General features: G+C 40.9%; 1 protein-coding gene across 11 annotated transcripts in view; it reads left to right on the plus strand.

Moving 5' to 3' along the window:
* The window catches only part of IL6ST (interleukin 6 cytokine family signal transducer), a 59918-nt gene extending 49327 nt beyond the window's left edge, over positions 1 to 10591 (plus strand). For 10 of the 11 annotated variants that reach the window (XR_011430116.1, XR_011430115.1, XR_011430114.1 and 7 more), the window contains 2 exons: positions 4361 to 4442; positions 5279 to 10591. Coding sequence is in view for 8 of the 11 variants with exons in the window: in XM_005604255.4 (XP_005604312.1) it covers positions 4361 to 4442; positions 5279 to 6019 (823 nt within the window). In the remaining 3 variants the exon portion in view is untranslated. The remainder of the gene's footprint in view (positions 1 to 4360; positions 4443 to 5278) is intronic. The other variant, NM_001301172.2, reaches the window with a different exon arrangement.
* Positions 10592 to 23137: the final 12546 nt, after the last annotated feature.

Consider the following 23137-nt stretch of genomic DNA (forward strand, 5'->3'; position numbering starts at 1 on the left):
ACAGTTTCTCTTCTTCCTTTTCAATTTGGATCCCCTTGATTTCTTTTTCTTGCCTGATTGCTCTGACTAGGACTTTCAGTACCATGTTAAATAAGAGTGGCGAAAGTGGGCATCTTTCTCTGGTTCCTGTTCTTAGAGGGATAGCATTCAGGTTTTCTCCATTGAGTATGATATTAGCTGTGGGTTTCTCATATATGGCCTTTATTATGTTGAGGTATTTTCCTTCTATACCCATTTTATTCAGAGTTTTCATCATAAATGGATGCTGTATCTTGTCAGATGCTTTCTCTGCATCTATTGATGATCATGTGATTTTTATTCTTCATTTCATTAATGTGGTGTATCACGTTGATTCATCTGTGGATGTTTATCCCTACGTCCCTGGAATAAATCTCACTTGATCGTGGTGTAGGATGTCTTTAATGTATTGTTGTGTTCGATTTGCTAGTATTTTGTTGAGGATTTTTGCATCGATATTCATCAGGTATTGGCCTGTAATTTTCTTTTTTTGTGTTGTCCTTTTCTGGTTTGGTATCAGGGTAACGTTGACCTCATAGAATGAGTTAGGAAGCGTCCCCTCCTCTTCAATTTTTTGGAACAGCCTGAGAAGTATTAAGTCTTTTTTCAGTGTTTCGTAGAATTCACCAGGGAAGCCATCTGGTCCTGGGCTAGTTATTTTGGGGGAGATTTTCGATTACTGTTTTGATCTCCTTACTGGTGTTTGGTCTATTCAGATTCTCTATTCAGTTTTGGAAGGTTGTCAGATTCTGTGAACTTATCCATTCCTTCTAGATTATCCAGTTTGTTGTTGTATAGCTTTTTGTAGTATTCTCTTATGATCTTGTGTATTTCTGAGATACCTGTTGTAATTTCTCCTCTTTCATTTCTCTTTTTCTTGGTGACTCTAACTAAAGGTTTGTGAATTTTGTTTATCTTTTCAAAAAACCTTATCTTCGTTTCATTGATTTTTTTTCTTTTTTTTTTTTAGCCTCTATTTCACTTATTTCTGCTCTGATTTTTATTTCCTTCCTTCTACTGATTTGGGCTTTGTTTGTTTTTCTTTTTCCAGTTCCTTTAGGTATACTGTTAGATCGTTTATTTGAGATTTTTCTTGTTTGTTGAGGTAGGCCTGTATTACTCTAAACCTGTCTCTTAGAACCACTTTTGCTGTATTCCATAGATTTTGGCATGTCGTATTTTCATTTTCATTTGTCTCCAGGTATTTTTTTATTTATCCTCTGATTTCTTCATTGACTCAATAGTTGTTCAGTAGCATTTTGTTTAATGTCCACATATTTGTGGCTTTTCAGTTTTATTCCTGTAGTTGATTTCTAGTTTCATACCGTTGTGGTCATAAAAGATGCTTGGTGTTATTTCAGTCTTCTTAAATTTATTGAGACTTGTTTTGTGGCCTAATATGTGATCTATCTAGGAGAATGTCCCATGTGCATTTGAAAAGAGTGTGTATTCTGTGGTTTTATTGTTTTGTTTTTGATAATTTTCTTATTCCTATTGATGGTCTTTTCCACTTAAAGTCCCTTTTGCATTTCTTGTAAGGCTGGTTTATTGGTGATAAACTCCTCTAGTTTTTGCTTGCCTGGGAAACTCACTCTCCTTCCATTCTGAATGATAACCTTGCCAGGTAGAGTATTCTTGGCTGTAGGTTTTTTCTTCTCAGCACTTTTAATGTCTTGCCACTCCCTAGAATTCTAGCCTGTAAAATTTCTGCTGAGAAGTCCGCTGATAGCCTTATAGGGTTTCCTTTGTATGTCACTTGTTGCTTTTCTCTTGCAGCTTTTAGGATTCACTCTTTAGTTCTTGACATTTTAATTGTAATGTGTCTTGATGTGGGCCTCTTTGGCTTTATCTTGTTTGGTGCTCTCTGTGCTTCCTGTACCTGGATGTCTGTTTCCTTTCTTAGGTTAGGAAAGTTTTCAGCTATTATTTCTTCAAATCGATTTTCTGCCCCTTTGTCTCTTTCTTCTCCTTCTGAGTCACCTGTAATACAGATGTTATTGCACTTGATGTTGTCCCAAAGTTCCCCTTAGACTGTCCTCATTCTTTTTAATTCTTTTTTCTTTTCAGCTTGGGTGATTTCCTCTAGTATTTCGTCCAGCTTGCTGATCTGTTCTTCTATATCTTCTTCTCTGCTATTGAGTCCCTCTACTGAAGTTTTCATTTCCATTATTGTATTCTTAGTTCTGATTGTTCTTTTTTATATTTTCCAATTCTTTTTTGAAGTTGTCACTGAATTCATCCATTCTTCTCCCAAGATCAGTGACCATCCTTATGACTATTAGTTTGTGCTCTTTATGAGATAGATTGTTTATCTCTGTTTTCTCTTTCATTTAGTTCTTTTTCTGAGGATTTGTCCTGTTCCCTTATTTGGAACATATTCCTTTGTCTCCTCATTTTGCTGCTTTTTCTGTGCTTATATCTATATATTAGATAGATCAGCTACCTCTCCCAGTCTTGGAGAAGTGGTTTTATATAAGAGATGCCTTTTGAGGCCCAGCAGTTTGCTTGCATCTTGTCACCAGTTCCGGATGTTCCAGGAGTGTCCCCTGTGTGAGCTACATGTGTCCTTCTGTTGTGGTCGGGTTCCTCTTGCTGCAGGTGCCCAGGGAGACTAGTCTTTCCCCCTGGCTGCCTGGTTGTAATGCTTAGCTGCATGCAGCTGCTACACTCCCTTCAGTCACTTTATCAGGCACAGGGAGCCCCAGCACAGTTGGCTTCAGGGTCTAATAGCTCATTCCTACTGCAGTTTTTCTGTTAAGGGAATAGGCCCCCAGCATGGCTGGTTGCTAGGCTCAGACGCTCCAATTGCTATAGGCCTCCAGCCTGCAAAGCTGTTTTCAGCTCTCTCAGTAGCACAGCTGGGTGGGGCCAGTCCCAGGCATGAGAGCACCCAGTTGTTTCAGGCATTGGAATGTGGGGCTGATCCTCTGTGTGGCTGTTTGAGAAGCACAAGTCTGCTGCAGCTGACAAGCCCCACCACCCACAGGCCCATACACTCCATAAACATAGTTCTACCCCGGGCACATGCCTTGACTCACTGAAGCAGACCCACTCGCCCTGCTGCAGAAGCCCCAGACACGTCCTGTATGTGGGCCCACAAGTTGCCTGAGGGCTTACTGTTGCTTGGGGCCAGTCCGTAGGATGGGCTGCCTGCCCTGGCTGAGTTGGATTAAATCAGTGCTCTAGTGAGTGGGGCAGACTCCTGTGCTAATAGGCCAGGGGAAGAACTCCAGTGGTGTCCGCCAGCATCTGTGTCAGCATACCTGAACTATGTCACAATAATGGCTGTGGCCAATGTCTGAGTCCCTGGGGAGGCGGTCTCAGCCACCTCCTGCCTCGCTGAGAAACGCCCAGAGCCTATCAAGTGAGTCTCTTTTCACCAAAGGACTGCGCACCTTTCTTTCTGGTGATTTTAGGTTTCTTTCCAAAATGGGTGAATTTGTGCAAGAGCCTTTTAGAGCAGACTTTTCTTTCTCTTATGTCTGATAGCTTTTCTGGGGGTATTCCCCATTGTTGTTAATAGCCAGCAAAGCCAGATATTATGACACTCATCTTGGTTGTGTTGAGTTCAAAAGCTGCTTATTGTGGCAAAGCTGTCCTTTTCAGATCCCCCACTCCTTCAGGGAAAGCTTCATACCTTAAGATTGGTCCTGGCTGTGAAGTGTCACAGCTGAAATGTGGCTTTTTCCTCTCCAGAAAGGAGTTTCTGCCTCTTCCACCTCATCCAGTACTGTCCATTATTGTGGGGGTTCTTTTTATCCAGTTTTCAGTTCTCTCTCAGGGGTAATCGTTCCAAGGGTAGTTGTAAATTTGTTTTGTCTGTGGGAGGTGAGTTCATAGTCTCCTACACCGCAGTCTTTCCAGGCTCCTCTCTAGCCTTAACAATTTTTTATTATGACTAGATTAAGATCCTTATGCATTTTTAACAGTATTTTTATATTGGTTATAAGAAAAATAATTTTTTTGTTGGGTTTGGGGTATAGTAGGTATTTTTGGGTTTATTTAATTGGTTTCATTCTTTTTTTTTTTTTTTTTTTTTTGGCTTTTTCCTCCCAAATCCCCCCAGTACATAGTTACGTATTTTTTAGTTGTTGGTCCTTCTAGTTGTGGCACATGGGACATCGCCTCAACATGGCCCAATGAGCAGTGCCATGTCTGCACCCAGGATCTGAACTGGTGAAACCCTGGGCCGCTGAAGCGGAGTGTGCAAACTTAACCACTCGGCCACGGGGCCAGCCCCAGTTTGATTCTTAAGATTCTTTGATGAACATGTTTAGAAATAGGGCATATTCATTGTTCATTATATGTGGGTCTACATATGCCGTATTTCTTTTCTCTCCAGAATAAAAAAACACATCTGGCCTAATGTTCCAGATCCTTCAAAGAGTCATATTGCCCAGTGGTCCCCTCACACACCTCCAAGGGTAAGATAAAATGTTTCTGGTTTGTTTATAATACACAGCATATTACAATACAGTTGTACAGTTCAACCAAAAGAGAGACTGAATCAAAAAGTAAACACAAACAAAATAGTACATAGATGAAAATTTTAAATAATACCTACACATTGAAGGAGTTTATCATCATCATAGTATATTTGTTCTAATTCCTAATTTTATTCAGTAAACATTAAAAATATTTAAGTTTTCAATTTGCAAGTCCAGAGTGTTAATACTGCTATGTGTTAACTCTGTTCTAAGGCAAGCATTTTGGATTGGATGTTAAAATCTAATTTAACAGTCTACCATTTTAACATTGATGATATGATTTCTGGAATCCTACGCTAATATCTTCGAACTTCCTTAAGGAGAAATGATTTGTATTTATTACCTTCTAATAATCCTAAATTTTATATTAACAGATTAAAATGCATCGTATATTTCATATTCTATGAAATTTCAGTCATTTGAGTTTGATTTTTCTTAATGTTTCCTAGTTTTTCTGTCGAATTAATCCTAGTCTAGGCATGAATAAAATGTGAAATACTATTTGTAGACCCTTAACTTATCAAAATGTAACACCAATTATATTGATTTGGAATTCTGGGGAAATACAGCCTGATTTATACTTTTTAGAATCATTTCACAATATCTGTGATTCAGGTAGTTGACAGTGATTTAGTGATATAGCTTATCCCTGTACCATGGAAGGTTACTGAGAAGTTTCAGAGATGCTTTGACTAATATTTGCCATATGTATGTATTTCAGTGTTTCTGAATGAATATATACCAGTGTATAATCCTTTTTCTGTCTTTCTTAGCATAATTTTAATCCAAAAGATCAAATGTATTCAGATGGCAATTTCACTGATGTAAGTGTTGTGGAAATAGAAGCAAACGACAGAAAGCCCTTTACAGAAGATCTGAAATCATTGGAGCTATTCAAGAAGGAAAAAATTAGTACTGAAGGACACAGCAGTGGTATTGGAGGGTCTTCGTGCATGTCATCTTCTAGGCCAAGCATTTCTAGCAGTGATGAAAATGAATCTGCACAAAACACTTCGAGCACTGTCCAGTATTCCACTGTGGTGCACAGTGGCTACAGACACCAGGTTCCGTCAGTCCAAGTCTTCTCAAGATCCGAGTCTACCCAGCCTTTGTTAGATTCCGAAGAACGGCCAGAAGATCTACAGCTGGTAGATAATGTAGAGGGCAGTGATGGCATTTTGCCCAGACAACAGTATTTCAAACAAAACTGTAGTCAACATGAAACCAGTCCAGTTATTTCACATTTTGAAAGGTCAAAGCAAGGTTCATCAGTCAATGAAGAAGATTTTGTTAGACTTAAACAGCAGCAGATTTCAGATCATATTTCACAGTCCAATGGATCTGGGCAAATGAAAATGTTTCAAGAAGTTCCTACAGCAAATGTTTTTGGTCTAGGTACTGAGGGACAAGTAGAGAGATTTGAAACAGTTGGGATGGAGGCTGCGCTTGATGAAGGAATGCCTAAAAGTTACTTACCACAGACTGTAAGACAAGGTGGCTACATGCCTCAGTGAAAGACTATTTCTGTTACAACTTCAGCAGTACCTGTAAAGTAAAGCTAAAAATATTTTATCTGGAATTTCAGATAAAAATAATCTTCACCCACTGAAGATGTTGAAAATGTACTGTCCTCCCACATGGGCTGTTTCCTTTCCAGAATATCTGGGATTCTACTTTAAGCACTACATAAACTGACTTCATCCTCTGAATAGCTGAATGACTTTGTGCTGTTTTAGGATGTTTGCACTGAAGAAGAACAGAAAGCTTGTCTGAAATTTATAAAGTAAAACTTTTTGTTTTGCTACCTAGAAAACAGAGAGTATTTAAATAGTAAGCAGTGAGCACAGCTATCCTGATTTTAGTGATAATAGTCATCAAAGTGGCTTCGGGAGAGTTAATAGAAAAAATTAGGGGAGCAAAGTCTAAACCCACTACTTCAGCTGCCAACGTAATTTAAAAAGAGGTTCAGACGGCATAACTATATGAGCGCAGCTTTTATTGTCTGACAGAAAAACCCACAACAAATGGACTCATTTAAAATCATACCAACATATAAAATAAGTTTTCTTCCATTGGTAATAATGCTGCCAGTTACTGGAGAAAAGGAATTCAGGAATTTTAACTTGGCAAATTAAAAATATTAATTTTTGAATGTTACATAATCTTAACAAATTTTAACAGATTTTCAAAAAATTTTCTATCATTATTGACAGCCTCTCTGAAGATCTATTTCACAAAGTCATTAGAGTGTCCAGATGAGAGCTAGGAAGGAATGCCACAAGCTATCTTAAGCATTTAAAAAATTCTTTGTCATTTATAAAGGTTTAAATTGTTAACATTTTCTATGTGTGTATATAAACATTATTGAGCCTTCTTGTTAAGACTTCAGAGAATTTGGTTGATGAAGCACTTTATATAATATGTCTTTGGCTTAAAATGTGTTTTAATTTAATATTCTTTGTTTTTATTTTTAAGTAGGCTGAGATCAAAAATGTTCTTTTTTTCTAGTAAGTGTTTGAAGCAAACTAATTAGAAGACTTGGGCAATACTCACCAAAACACAACCCCCAAAATGTACATATTGATCTTAGTAAATATCACGGTTAGCAAATATCCTTATTGTAGAGGCACTTAATGAATAGTGTTTTAATATCTGCCAGTTCTGAGGTAGGTGGAACTTAGTTTTACATTGTGATTTAGTAATATTTTAAACCCTTTCCACATGTTCTGTTCTTCAGTGGAGAAGTGAGCCAGGCCTGCAGAGTTTAGTGCTAAACCCCCTTTTGCACTTATGCCATTTCCATTTGACAAGGAGGCAGGGGGTTAAAGATAGGAGCTGAGTAAGTGAGAAGAAGTTGTCATAAATCATTAGTGGTTGACTACTGCTATCAAGTAGTTTGGAGAATATAGGTTTTGTTTTTCTGTCATATTTAAGTTAAAGAAACCAGGTCAACTTAAAATAGTTTGTAGAGGTTATGAAGAATAAAATGCCAAGAAACATTGGTACCCATTTACAGTTGAAATAGGATTCTACTCATTACTCTTTCAGAATATTGTTCACATGAGACTTCCTGTTACACTTTATCCTTTGTATTCTTGCCTAATAATTTTCATGAGTTCTTTCACAAATATGGTCTTTGTGACACAGAGCAGATGCTTTATTCTGATATATCCAGTTCTACTTTCGGCACAACCAGCGTGAGATTTGTAGAATTACAGAATTAGAAGTAGATGAGGAAAATTAGGCACAGAGAGGTCAAGTAGGGACAGAGAGACTCCAGACACACTACAGGACAATGGCATCACCACCATTTAAGTTGGTTGTCAAAATCTGGTCCAAATCAGGACTACATTTATCTTCCTAAATGTCTGTCATGAAATTTATATCTAATCTATTAAATTTTTTATTTCCTCAAAATAAGTAATCGCTTGATTGTAATCATGTTTAGCTCTCACCTTATAACAAATAGGAGAGTTGAGAAGAACATTCTAGTGTGAAGTTTGTACATGGTGGGGGGCACTTTGAAATGTGAACTCATGATCTAAGGGAATAAGAATGAAGAGTCATTTAAGAAAGGACATTGTGCAAGCAAATTTGTCTGTTGAAACTTGTATAGAACATGGTGCAGTGAGGGAATGCCTCCCAGCCCCAAGATCACTTTGGACATTAAATGGATACGTGATTACTGTGTAAAAATCCACTCAAGAAATAAATCTATATTTGGTCACCAATATATAACATACATCTTTTGCCCAAAAAGAGAAAAGCAATCATGAAACTTAAGTACAAAATTACTTTCCTAAGGCATATCTTAGAATAATCTATGTTTTGATGCATGTAAATTGTATTTTAGGTAGGCAGAGAAACAAATCTGGTTTATTTATGTGAAAATTAGTCTACGTTAGTGGATTTATTACTCATTAAATCTTTATATCCAAAAATTTAGTTTAAAGTAATGCTACCATATCAGAAAACAGCCTCTTTGTGGACAAAACTAATTTACTGTGTCTGATGCAGTTGTCCGCTTGTAGGATTAAAAAAAATAAGCATGTGTTACATGTACTGCTGTTGTAATGTGACTGTTAGTTACTGATGTCTTTGGTGTCCTGTCCCCATCCCTCATAAAGGCATGATGCTGAATAACTATTGGAGAACTATCCAACTTCAAAACCATTAAAATGTAAAAATTTAATCCTTTTTTAACATGGATCAGTCAGCACTCACAAACATACCCAACATGTAAGTAGATGCAGGAGGAAAAGCAAAATCATTCACGTTTTGTGTTCACATCTGTTCTCTACCTAGTTGTCTGTATAATTTCAACATTATTCCTTTTCTTTTCTTTTTTTAAGATTGGCATCTGAGCTAACAACTGTTGCCGATCTTTTTTTTTTCTTCTCCCCAAAGCCCCCCAGTACATAGTTGTATATTCTAGTTGTGAGTGCCTCTGGTTGGGGCATGTGGGACGCCGCCTCAGCGTGGCTTGATGAGCGGTGCCATGTCCGCGCCCAGGATCTGAACCAGCGAAACCCTGGGCCGCCAAAGCTTAACTACTTGGCCATGGGGCCAGCCCCTCAACATTATTCCTTGATAAGAGATTTTACACGTTATCCAGTGACCCTAGCTTATCGTGAAATTAAAGGTTAATGAAGTCGAAGTATACTTTAAAACATTTATGAACGCTCATAAAGTGGAACATCTAAAACAGCTTTATAAACAGAAATCAAATTTTAAAAGATGTCTATTTTCTACCCACACACCCTTAACTAGTTAAAATCATGCCTTAAATGTAGAATAATTACATAGTCGAATTCCCTGAAATATTTCTATTACCTGGCTCACATTGACCAGTGTAAATTAAGTAGGTGAGCTCTTCCTCCATTCTCTTCTATTTCACATCATTCTCCTCCTCCGTTGGATTTTGAGAACAAATTCCTAAACCATACACTTCTGTTTCACTAGTTTTATTTTGTTGAAATGGGTAAAATGTCAAAATAATAAGCTACAGAAAACTTAAAATTTCATTGTTAAAAATTCTTTGGATAGCTTTGTATTGTAGGTCGTGTCAGGTTCTATTGCCCGGGTAAGATTACTTTAAAAAAATTTTTTGCACTTTTCTGTAAGTTGAGAAGATGAAGCCATGAAATAGCAAGGTATTTAGGTTTAGCCTAAAACTGGATATTTTCATTGATTTCAAAGAAAGTATAAACCAGGAAGCCTAGAGCCTAATTCTTTGGACAAGTCCTTGACAGCAGTTCCTTTTCAGTCTTTCCATAAACAGAATTCAGATGTAAGACAAAATAAAACTTTCCAAAGCCAGATGTCATATCTTTCGGATTAATCTATTTCTTAATCATATGTGCTACTAGTATGTGTCTTAGCATGATATTCTAGCATACACTGCATTAAAAATAAAGGGAAGGTAGCTCTGGGTGAGCTCTCTGTTAGGCATTTTTTCCTAAATTTTTAAGAGTTTCTTTCAGTCAATAGTTCCTTCAAATGGGTTAGTTTCCCTTCGTTACCCAGTCGTTCTTTCAAGTTGATAGATGATGATGGAAATGCATTTAAGGCCAGTGGGGATAGATGGTCCAGGTCTTTTGTCCCATAAACACAAACTTTGGATGATAACTACGTGTTTCAAATGCTGTTATATGAATAGCAAAATGTGATGGTCAGAAATAAAGGGATACTTTAAAGGTGGATGTTTGAAATTCTTTAGTCTTAATGTATATGTATATTGAATAATATACTCAAAAAATAAGTGTGCAATTTGCTAGTACTACAATACAGTGATTAGCATTAGGTGTGTCTCCTCTTTTTAAATACTAGCTGTGTCCCATTTACTTCTAAGTGCAATCCTTTCAAGTTCACTTGCTCTTTTACCCCCGTCTAATCTAACTTCACATAGAAGCCTTGTCTAGAGAGAGTAATGTACGTATTTTTACGTTTGCAGTGAATTGCATGTGCTATCGTAACCACAGCTAATTGCTTTTATGTTGACATAACTCTAAAAGTTATTGTAAGTGTTCTCCTATATATCAGCTCTAATCCTTTAAGTAAATTTAAATAAATTCTTGTTCAGATTTTTTCTGTGTGGTCGCTACTATCTGATCTCATCACATGTAACGTTTGAAGTAACAGTTATCACTACTGGTGTTGAGTCTTAGTGTCAACTAGATGCTTATGAGTTCTGTGCCTTTTTAAATGCTCTTGTAGCATAATGGAATAGGATTCAGAAGAAAATAAACATACTATCTTGGCTTTAATAATATATAGAGTGGATTTGGAGATGGCAAATTCATTTACCGGTTTTCCAGACTTTTTAAGATGAGTTCTAGAATCCCAACATCCTACCTCCCGGTGGATATTTTTTCCTACTGGGTTACTAAGGGACCAGCCAAGTACAGAGGTGCTGCGCCATCTTGTGGCCTGTTTGTGCCCACACTGCTGGAGTGTAGTCCTTGTCACAGTGAGGCATGAAGCCAGTTGATGCATAGCACCCCACTGCAACCCCTGAGGTTGCTGCGTAGTAGTGTATGAAACTAACTTAGTCAACAATTCCACCTGGAAGAATATTTGAACTGTTGGAGTTACGTGTCTTCACATTGTGATTTTATCTAAACTATGCAGTGAGTCAAAAATAAATTCACAAACCAGAAAACAAGTTACCTTCATCCCTTCACGTATATACTAAAGGCTATAGAAATAATACCTTGGCTTTGGGGTTCCTTTGTTTAGAATCATATTTGGCTATGGCGCTTACAGGCTCAGCCTGACTTCTTTGTGGTACCTCTTGTCTTCTCCTAATTTGTTTTATGGATCTAGTCCATCCTGCTTCCAAGATTACCAGGCTCCCTCAGCATTCTCTTTCCCTAGCCTAGAGGCAGAGAAACAATTTTAACTTTTTAAAGTAATGTAAAACATTTCTTCCATGCTTTCAGATTATAAATATAAAACTTAGTACAACAAACTGTGCTCTTACGTATTTAAGTCCAAGTCTTGGGCTAGTTGATAAACAGACGAGTAGGAGAAAAGGAGAACTGGGGTGGAAAAAGAAGAAAGGGCAGGAAGCAGAGGGAAGATAAACGCCTCGAGTCCCTGTTGCTGCTCACTTAGGCTGGCTCTTGGATGACCCAGAAAGACCTTAGAAAGGCTACTTGGTTTCTCAACAGCTTAAAACAGTTCTGTCTCCATTGAGGGAGAAAATCTACCTTTAAATTCAAAGTTTAACATTTATTTAGATTATAGTTACTTTCAGCTGCTAAAGGTTTTAAACACATGGGAAGGCATAACGTGGTTTTAGAAATCTGTGGACATTCAAAACCTCATTCTTTTACATTTATTCCTTGTGACTATGGTTATATCATTTTATACGTTAGAAAAATGTAACTAGAATTCTTACCATTCTTGAATATTTTTAGTGAGGATTATCCCCCACTTAAATTTTTTTATTTTTACTTTTATTTGGTTTATACATTTATGCATTTGTATGAAATTGGAATCTTACCAGGATAACATGGTGAGACACATGGTGGGAATCCTCACATACAAAATAAAATTGGGGAAAACAACTCAGATCAAGTGTTTTTCACTCCCACTGCCTCTTCAGCCAGGGCTGTGGACAGTCGTTTCCAGAAAGTAGCCAGAGTAACTGAGAAATCAGAAGTAGTTTATCCCTGAAAGCACTTAATTCAAACACTGAATGAGACCCACGGTATGACTCAGTTGAGGCCCCCTTTGCTAGAACAGTCTTAATGGGTCCAAGATACAATCTGGATCCTGTCCCTATGAGAAATTGTTTTTCCCGCAGTTTTGACTTTTGCCAGAAAAAAGCCTGTTGGCTAGTGATAGCTTTTATTTTATTTATTTTTTATTGTGGTAACATTGGTTTATAACATTATATATTTTAGGTGTACATCATTATATGTCAATTTCTGTGTAGGTTACATCATGTTCACCAACCAACGACTAATGACAATCTATCACCATACACATGCCTGATCACCCCTTTTGCCCACCTCCCTCCCTTCTTCCCCTCTGGTAACCACCAATCCAATCTCTGTCTCTGATTGTTTGTTGTTGTTTGTATCTTCTACTTACAAGTGACATCATATGGTATTTGACTTTCTCCCTCTGACTGACTTCGCTTAGCATAATACCTTCAATAGTGATAGCTTTTAAATGAATATAAATTTCTCTGGAATTGGTTCTATAAGCTTCCAGTAAAGGGATCATCCTTTTAAATGAATGGCCTAAAAGGGAATGTTTAAGTAAAAAGGTAAAAGCACTGAAATTCTGACAATAGAAAACAATTCTGTGCAAGCATTCAAAAAGTGAAAAGGCAACCACTCCTCGCGATAGGTCAGAGGCGGTGTGAATTTTGCGCTTCCTTCACTCTAGACTTAAAACACCTGGGCTGCCCAGCAGCATCAGAGCCTGGGAAAGGACTTCGGAGAAAAATCTAAGTTCCGCTCTTTAGGATTGTGACTGGAAATTGTTGGCTGCTCATGTTGCTGGGGTGAGGGGCTGTTCCCTGCATGCCCAAGACATTTCTGATTACCTACTGGGGGCCACATACTGGTGCGGCGTGTAGAAAGGTGAATAAACACATGGCATCTATGGAATGTTTTCATTGGGTCATTAAATCCTTAAAAACTTATGAGAGAAAGATCAGAACCATTTACAGACTCACAGGCTCAGAGAGGTTGAACGACTTGCCTCAGAGTCAGATGGTTGACAAGTAGCAGGATGGGGTTCCAACTCTAACCAGACTCCAAAGCCCACATTCTTGGCTGTGTGTAGTCACTGTACCCAAGCGCTTTTAGCAAAAGCCTTGATGATCAGATGCCCGAGGCCTGCGGCCCGCTTGTATAGTCCTGCACTGCGGCTTCCCTCTCCTTTCTGAGTTTTCTCTCCCGCTCCTTGTCTGCCTCTGTGTCTCCCCACCACCATCTAGTGCCCTCAAGCTTCCCCCCTCACTAACTGCCTACTTCAAAACACCCTGAGCCTGGAGCTCAGAGCAGTGTTTCCTAGAATCTCTCGCTCTCTCTGCCCTCGTCTGAGTTAGCTCTGAAGCCTGCCCTCCCCGCAGCACGTGCATTTGCTCTAACCACATACAGCAACACCTGAAGGGGAGGTCTCTCTTTCTCAAGCAGAATCCATTTTCACATAACTTCTAAGTCTCGTTACTTCGGCCAAAGAAAAGATCCCCTGGGGTGGAATCTGACGAAAGGATCTGGCAGCAAGGCATCTTTCCTGAGTGCTCATATCACACTCCTCCTGTGCTGGCCGGTTCTGCCAGACTTCCCAGGTCTGCTGCCAAGCGCACCCATCCCCGCCTGTCCTTCTCTGGGGCCTCTCCTCTTCAGTGTGGCTTCCAGCGGCTCCTGCCCATCCCCTGCGATCCACTAAGGGGCAGCCCTGGCAGTGCAGGGCCTGCTGCGTCCAGTGGTTCTGACCACTCCGCCCACATTTGCTTTTCAGCTCCGTGGTCTTTACTGATCCTGCTGTGCCTCTTTCCAGCTTCACAGAACCTGCTCTCCAGAGAGCCACTCTCTCGTTTCCGGAACATACTGTGTTTCATCTCACCTCTCAGCCTATGCACGAGGTTTCCTCCCCTAATGTTCTCTCGGCCCTAATCCCTTGTTTACCTAGAAAATTCCTACCTATTCATCAAGAATAGACTCAAACAGGTCTTCCTGGGTGGGACCTTCCATTCTCCTCTCTCCTTCCCCTTGGAGTTAAGGGCCTTCTGTGTCCTGAGACCAGACAGACTGGCTGGTGTGTGCCTCTCTCTGACCCAGGAGCTGAGCCCCCAGAGGCAGGTTCCCCATCGTATTCATCTCTGAGTCCTCAGCACCCAGCACAGTGCTTGGTATCTACAGGTGGTGGGTAAATCTCGCTTATAGGAAGAGATGGATGGATGAATAGAACAGATTTTTAAATTTGTTAACTTTTTTAAATTTTTAGCATGTGTCTTGGGTTTTATGATGCCCAGAGTTGCATAGTACCATGAGCAGTCAGGAATTTACCCTCTTCTCCACCTCCAACATTCCCATCTCCAGATTCCCATCCCCACCCCACTCCTAACCCCACCAAAGGCAAAAGCTTTTTTAAGCAATAGATGCATTCAACAAATCAAAAACAAAAAATTCAAAAAAATTAAAGCCAGGGTGGATCCTTACAGATTATCTTGTTCCATCTCCTCATCCTGCAGACAAGGAAAATGAGAGGACAGACCAGGGAGCTTTCCAGTACTGCAGGAGGACAAAACTTGATTTGGGGGGTTACAATAGAAAAAGAAGACCTCCCTGCCCTCAGAAGTTGTCTGGAAAGGAAGATGAAATAAACACTTAGGATCAGGCTCAGTCTTAAAAAAGAACACATCAGAAAAGGCAAGTACGTGTAGGCTGCGTAAATGAGGCTCTGAGGGACCTCCAGGCTTGAAGATAAGGCAGCCCGAAGCATAGAGTGATCCTCCAATTTCTCAATGAGAAAATCCTAAAGAAAAATTTTTTGACAAATTGAATATATAAACTTTAGAGAAGTTGATTAGTCAGTTGTCTACCTATAGATCATATTTCAAGTCAGAGTAGATAGAATACAGGAATATAGACTATTGGGGTTTTTTTACACATACCTTATGAAATAATTCTATCCAAATCTTAATATGCCCTGGGACAATGGGGTCTTTCCTCATCATCACTAGCTCCCCTTTTTGAATCATCAACACAAGTTTTCCAGAGCTCATCCCTGTCACTTCCACCTAGTTGTTTGGGACACAGCATGATGAAGCTGTCATCGGAAACTGTGTTGCAAGCCCTTAGTACCTGCTTGTATGATATTAACCGTTTCCCCCAATTATCTTAGAAGCACATATGTATCATCTCCACAGTGTAACCTCTTACCATTTTGCCTTCTAAAAGGATCTTTAAAAAACTCATTTACAAAGAAATCTAATATATTTAATATTGAGATCATACCCTAGGAGTAATTACTAAAGCTTTGTTTTTTGCCTTTGGCTCCTTTTATGGCAATTCTCCTGGTGATCTCCACAGGCCTCCCAAGCTGGCATGGATGAGGTCATTTTGGTGAACAGATTCTTCCCAAACAGAAATCTTATTTTCAAAGTAATTAAGAGAGAATTTGTAATATAAGAAACTTTCTAAGGAATTAGCTATTAGGAGACTCCTTTTCTGGGAAATGATTTTGAAGAAAACACTCATTTTATATTCAGGCAAAAACTTGTTTCATCAGGCATGCCTTCCTGGAAGAAAAGAATTTTCTGTGGAATTTTGAAGAAGTGAAAGGAGAAGGACCAGTGTGTGCAAACTGTCCTCAAGTCAATGTTGCCTTGGTTCTCTGGGTCAGAGTAAATCACAACTCTTTTTGTCGCAATGCAATTTAAATTTCAGGATTGGACAAAAGAATTTCTGTTGACCTCTCTGAGCAATATCCAGACATTACCTTGGCCTGAAGTATGATTTCCTCAAGCCATCGAGGCCCTCCAGTCGTCCTATCTCCATTCCTCTCAGCATGGCTACAATCAGATTGATCTGCAACCCAGTCAAGTGCTGGGGGAGGTAAGCCTACTCTTTTTCTACTCCCAGGACAGAAACAGGAATGCCAATATGACATCTAAGTATAGATCTCCGACCTCAATCAACAAAGGTTCAACAGAGACATCCAATTGCAACTTTTTTTTTTTTTTAAAGATTCGCCCTGAGCTAACATCCATGCCAATCTTCCTCTATTTTTTAGTATGTGGACCGCCAGCATAGCACGGCTGCTAACAGAGCAGTATAGGTCCACACCCAGGAACGGAACCCAGGCCACCGAAGAAGAGTGTGCTAAACTTAACCACTAGGCCACAGGGGCTGGCCCCAGTCACGATCTTTTTACTGAATTTCAGACAAATGGAGGTCTCTTTCTTCTCCAACAGAATCATGGAAAGCAAGCCAGCTCCATTTTTAAACAAGGAGGCTTTATGCAAGTAATTCTCCAGGTGTCAGATTCTCTCCTGATCCCATGATAAACGAAGTGTCATGATTTGGTGATGTTGAGGGCCTCCCCAGGGCCTCCCATAGCACAAAGGGAACAGTAAGAAATGAAGTGAGTAGGACAAACAGGAGTTGGTATCAGGGCTGGGGCTAGGGTGAGGCCAGAGACACACACAGAGCACATGACTGAAGGAGGCACTCAGTGCACACACAACCCTGGGGGTGAGCAGACGCCTTGCTGGCCACTCCAGTTGCCACCCTGTCTGGTGATGATGTAGCGGGCTGCGGGGCCGGGCTTTCTGTCATCACATGTGATTGGGCGTTTTCCAGTTGGGCAAGTGGGATAACTTTGAGAAGATTATTCCAGCATTTGAATGAGGAATGGACAAGAGAGGGTAGAGCCTGGGATGGGAAGTGGTAAGAAGGATTTCTCTGATGCTGGTGAAGACTGAAGGGGGCTTAGACCAGCAGGAAAATAGGAAGACAGTGACAGCTCACAAGACATTTCAGAAGCCACATTGCCAGTCAGGAAAGAGAGAAAGGAGGCGTATCTGGGTCAATGAGCCAGGGAGGTGAAAGAGAGGGTACCCTACTTTCGATGCTGTGGACAAGGCGAGACATCCCTCAGATGATGAGGGAAGCCTGAGGTTCTAGCTCCCTGCCCTATGACACCAGACATCATCTCCCCTCTTTAGGACCAACAGGTTTCTGTCCTGGGGAGGACAATTGGTTGGTTTCAGGGGCCCATGTCCATGCCATGTCTCTGGCCATGCCTACAAGTTGGGGAGGGTGGGGCCAATAGCAAGGGACAGTTTCCAGGGTATGACTAGACTGAGGACCTCAGCAGGGTGTCTCCAGACAACCACCAATGGCAAACAGCTGAAAAATACCACATTTCCTCTTTTAAGGCAACTGTAGTCAATCCCCTGCCCAATCAATATCTGCCTTCATCCCCCTTCCTATATTCTGCCCCTATCAATTGCCTAACCTCCCAGCATGCTGCCCTGAGACTGCAAGCCTCATCTGAGGTTCTGTTTGTGGACAGCATCAAGGAAGATGGCATTGATGGGAGTAGGAACATGAGGGACTCCTGCCCCAGACATTCCCCAGGTTCTCAGTAACAGCTGGGTCAGACCCCGTCCAAGTTTAACCCTCCCCAATTATACAGATAGACCCAGACAGAAATGAACAAACAATGCAAGGTTACCCATTAGAAAAAGCATGCGCTTTGGAGGGAGACAAAACTGGCACAACTTCTCTGACTCTCATTTATCTCATCTGTAACAATAACAACAACAAGCATATGCCAAGAAATTGGACAGCCTAGAAGAAATGGGTAAATTCCTAGAAACACAGAAACTATCAAGAGCGAATAATGAAGAAACAGAAAATGTGAACAGACTGATTACTAGTAAGGACAGGAAGTCAGTAATCAAAAACAAACAAAAGTCCAGGACCAGATGGTTTCACTGGAGAATTCTACCAAATATTCAAAGAATTAATACCAATCCTTCTCAAACTCTTCCAAAAAATAGAAGAGGAGGGAGCACTTCCAAACTCATTTTACAAGGTCAGCATTACCCTGATACCAAAACAAAACATGGACACTACAAAAAAAGAAAATTATAGGCCAATATCCCTGATGAACGTAGATGCAGAAATCCTCAACAAAATATTAGCAAACCAAATTCAACAATACATTAAAAGGATCATACACCATGATCAAGTGGGTTTATTCCAGGGATACAAGGATGGTTCAACATCCACAAATCAATCAACATGATACACGACATTAACAAAATGAAGGATAAAAATCATACGATCAACTCAATAGATGCAGGAAAAACATTTAACAAAATTTAACATCCATTTATGATAAAAATTCTGAACAAAGTGGGTGTAGAGGGACTCTACCGCAACATAATATATCTGACATGCCCATAGCTAACATCATACTCAACAGTGAAAAGCTGAAAGCTTTTTCTCCAAGATCAAGAATAAGACAAGGATGCTCACTCTTACCACTTTTATTCAACAGAGTATTGGAAGTCCTAGCCAGAGCAACTAGGCAATAAAAAGTAATAAAAGGCATCCAAATCAGAAAGCAAGAAGTAAAACTGTCACTATTTGCACATGACATGACTTTATATACAGAAAACCCTAAAGACTCCACCAAAACAGTTACAATCAATGACTTTAGTGAAGTTGCAGGATATAAAATCAATATACAAAAATCAACTGTGTTTCTATGTTCTAATAATAAACTATCAGAAAGAGAAATTAAGAAAACAATCCCATTTACAATTGTATCAAAAAGAATAAAATACCTAGGAATAAATTTAACTAAGGAGGTGAAGGACCTGTACACTGAAAACTTTAAGACATTGATGAAAGAAACTGAAGAAGACATAAATAAATGGAAAGATATTCCATGCTTATGGATTAGCAGAATTAATATTGTTAAAATATCCATACTGCCCAAAGCAATCTACAGATTCAAAGCAATCCCTATCAAAATTCCAATGGCATTTTTCACAGAAATAGAACAAACAATCCTGAAATGTGTGTGGATCCACAAAAGACCCCAAATAGACAAAGCAATCTTGAGAAAGTACAACAAAGCTGGAAGCATCATGCTCCCTCTGACTTCAAACTATGTTACAGAGCTATAGTGATCAAAACAGTAAGGTATTAGCATAAACACAGACACATAGATCAATGGAACAGAACAGAGAGCCCAGAAATAAACCCATGCATATATGGTCAATTAATTTATGACAAAGGAGCCAAGAATATACAATGGGGAAAGGATAGTCTCTTCAACAAATGATGTTAGGAAAACTGGACAGCAACATGTAAAACAATGAAAATAGACCATTATCTTACACCATACACAAAAATTAATTCAAAATGACTAAAGACTTGAACTTTAAGACATGAAACCATCAAACTCCTAAACTAAATTCACGTAAGCTTCCAAACCACTTTGCAAAACACTGAAATTAATTGTGAAGATAGAGGGAGGCATTAAGTTTGTTAAGAACACAGCTTTCTCAGACAGACCTGAATTTCTCTGTACCCTCGTTCCATCACTTTCAAGCGTTATGACCTTGGACAATGTCATCTCATTTGCCCTATTTTTTTATAATGAGAAGAATAACTGAATCTACCTCACAGATATGTTGTGAGGCTTAAGTGAAATAAGACATATGCAACGTTTAGCACAGTGACTGGTCCCTAGTAAGTACTCAGTAAATGGCATTCAGTGTTAGTAAAATTATACGGAAGGTAGGAAGAAAGACCGTAAGCCTGGATTTCTAAGTTTTCTTTTCCTTTCTGATATACCTTAGGAAGACTGAACATCAGTTCCAAAACACAGTGGATGGGAGTTTTAATTTATCAGGAGGTTAGGAAAGGTTCCACCACTGTTGCTCCAACATAATCTTGAAAGGAGTTCAACAGGCAGAGAAGGAAGAGGAAGCACCTGCCTCCTGCACCGAGACAAACATCCTGGCACGCTTCCAGGACCGAAGATGGTCTCAACAGCTCGAGGCACACGAGGGCCTTGGCAGGAGCTTGGGTTGGAGGGGCTAGTGGCAAAGTTGGTGCCACTTAAGTCTGTTAAGAAGGGATATGACCTAAAAGGTTAAAAGACTGCTTTGTCTTCAGGAGAAATGCTTGGGTCTAAGGTAGGGTGTGAACAGACTCAAGGAGAGCAGTGGGAGGTTGTCGCTGGAACGCAGGGGGAGAGTAAAGGCTTGAATATGGCAGGTCAGGAAGACCAAGAGGAAGGAACGGACAGGGAAGGGTCTTAAGGAGGGGGGCTCGCCAGGATGAGCTCCAGGGATTGGACAGGGAAGGTGAGGGAGAGCGGCCACTCTAGCTGCTTCACCAAATGTAAGAGGAAAGGTGGTCACACGGGAAGAGACGTTCAATCCAGTTGGGGACGTTCAATCCAAGCTGGTTTTAGAAGTGTGAGTAGCACCTGAAAAGAGGAGTCTGAACTGAAGCGATATCTGCGCTGGAGGCAAAGGCTTGAGAATCATATGCAGAGGTGGTAGTACAGGTTTTTCCATTTTCTTACAAAGAAGATGGTAATTGTTTTCCAAGCTCTGAAGAACAGGGAACGGGAGGAAAAACGCTAAGATGTGCTGAGACCAGGCCCACAGGCCTGAAGCAAACGACCCATCTGGCCTCCGAGTTCCCCGCCCTCAGTCTCCGGAGCCCTTCCTCTCCTTGCCCTCAGCCCACCAGCACTCCCTGAATCTGACTCCACCCCCAGCACCTCCAAATCCCTAGTCCTATATCTCGAACCACCTCCCCTTCCAGCTCCCTCCACACACCCGCAGGAAAGCTCCGGGCCTTCATGAGGCCTCCACTTCCAGAACCAACGCCCCGCTTCTCTATCAGCCTTTTCTGCTTCGCCCTCCCCAAAACTCTGCACAGGCCTGTCTCTCCCTCTGCCCCTTCAGCTGGAAGTCCACACCCTGGATAACCCTAATTACCTGCTTCTTCTCCATGCCAAATAGTTTTGGGCAGACCAGCACCATGACTGACCAATCTCAAATGTAAAATTCTTCTTTTATCACAGCAAGAACGATTCCTTACCTTTTGTTTACTGCCCAAAACTTCCATAGCCATTTACTCTCCTGTGAGATGAGCTTGCCTCGCATTCAAAATACAATAAAAAACGTTTTAAAACACAACAATAAGCACATCTGTTATTCAGTGGGCGCTTACTCTGTGCTGTGTGCAGCTCAGAACAATCATGACTTCATTTAGGCTCCCCTAAATTGTAGGCAGTGGTACTACTATTCTCCCCCATTTCAGAGATAAAGAAACTGAGGCTTAGGGAGGTCGAGGAGCTGATGCAAGGCCACAGGCAAGCAGGCAGCAAAACTGCGGCTCAAACAGGCCCCACTGCAATGCTCCTGCTCCAAACCACCAAGTGCCACCCTAAAAACCGGGGGCGCCCCTCACAGGGCCACCAGGGGAGTATTAAATGACAATCTTTGACAAACACACAGCATAGTATCTGGTGCATGTTAAATAAACACGAGCTCTGCATTTTTGGGTGAGACATCTGGCAGCCCTCCCCAGGCGAGCTCTGCTTCCTGCCGCTGTGTCGCCTCCTGGGCAGATGGCCTCGTCGGCTTCCACACAGAGTCAAAAGTGCCTGGAAGTTCCCCGCCCCGTGGGGAAGCCCTAAGCAATGAGGGGTTCAGGAGTGTGAAAGTCCAGGCCCCTTGCCTTGGCAGGGGACACACTCTGGGGACCAGTCACTTACCTCCAGTGGCCCCAGAAGTTTCAGGCTGGGGCTGCCCTCTGCAGGACTTTGAAATTCCACTCTACTTGGCTTCTTCCGCATCCCTGTCAAGCTCCCTCACTCCTTTACCAGTTTCTCCTGGAACGCACCCATGATAAATCGGTTACACCTGAATTTGTGTCTCAGGGTTTGCTTCTGGGGACTTAGCCTAAGCCACCATCCCTACCCGCACCCTGCTCCGCTGCAGCCTTCAGTACTCTGACCCTATGGACCTGGCCTTTACATGGTATGAGAGTGGGCAGGTGTCCAAGGAGGGGCCCAGGTCATGAGTGGAAGCAAACTCACTCAAAGGATCAGAGTCACCTGGCCCCAGTTTACCAAACTCAGAGAGGGCCATCGGGATTAGCTGTTCATACATCCCATTTAACAGCCAGGCTCCATCTGGAAATAGGGACGGAGGGGAACCAACAGCTGGATCCCATCAGCCCTGTGGGTTCTACCCTGCTTCTCCACCCACGACACATGCTGACCCCAGAGCCCCAGGCCCTCCACCTGGAACCACCCTGCCTCCCAGTAAACAGCATTGCTTCCTTTTTGCTCCACGTCCTGTTTTAAAGATGTTGGCCTCTGCCACAGTTTCCAAGAAGATGCCAGTGTGTTTTCGATCACAACACAGCCAGAGATGTTCTGTACTGTGGCACAAGTAGGCTCAGTATCCAAGGCAGGTGAGTGTATGAGGGACCCAGGAAAATATACAGCAACCTGAGAAAAACAATTATTGGCTAACAACCAAGAAAAGAAAACTGCAAAATTCAAACCGGATATTTAATTAAGTGGATATAAAACATAACATAATATCAACTTCATGTAGAATTCATAAAAATGTTATTACGTGTATAAACATTTTGCAAATTGGATTAGAATAGAGGGATCTTCGCAATTCATAAGAATCCCTATAGATGCAAGATGACTGCTGAGAAGTCATAAAACAAAATTCCGTATAGTCAATTTCAAAAACAAACCATAAAAACACTTCTAAGATTTTTATGGCAAAAAAGTTATAATTAGTGTGAAATGTGGAAATTTCAACATATTTGACAGTATGTGGGCTCCCTGGGGTCTGTGAAAGCTCTCAGGGGCCCCAGCTTTTAGCACATGCTATTCCATCCCCACCTACTTTCATGCCCAACTCATCAACCACAATTCTGGCAGACTGCCAGAAGTCACCCTATTCTCCAACCTGGTGCAGGAGATGGGACATTCGACCAATCTAATCTGAGGGTGCTGGTCAGAGCCTCAAAGTGAGGACAGGATGGACACAGCAGACTTTGCCAAGGGCTTGACAGGGCTCTGGTCCATTGGGAGGA

This window comes from Equus caballus, chromosome 21 (genome assembly GCF_041296265.1).
Source record: "Equus caballus isolate H_3958 breed thoroughbred chromosome 21, TB-T2T, whole genome shotgun sequence".
Classification (NCBI taxonomy): Eukaryota; Metazoa; Chordata; class Mammalia; order Perissodactyla; family Equidae; genus Equus; species Equus caballus.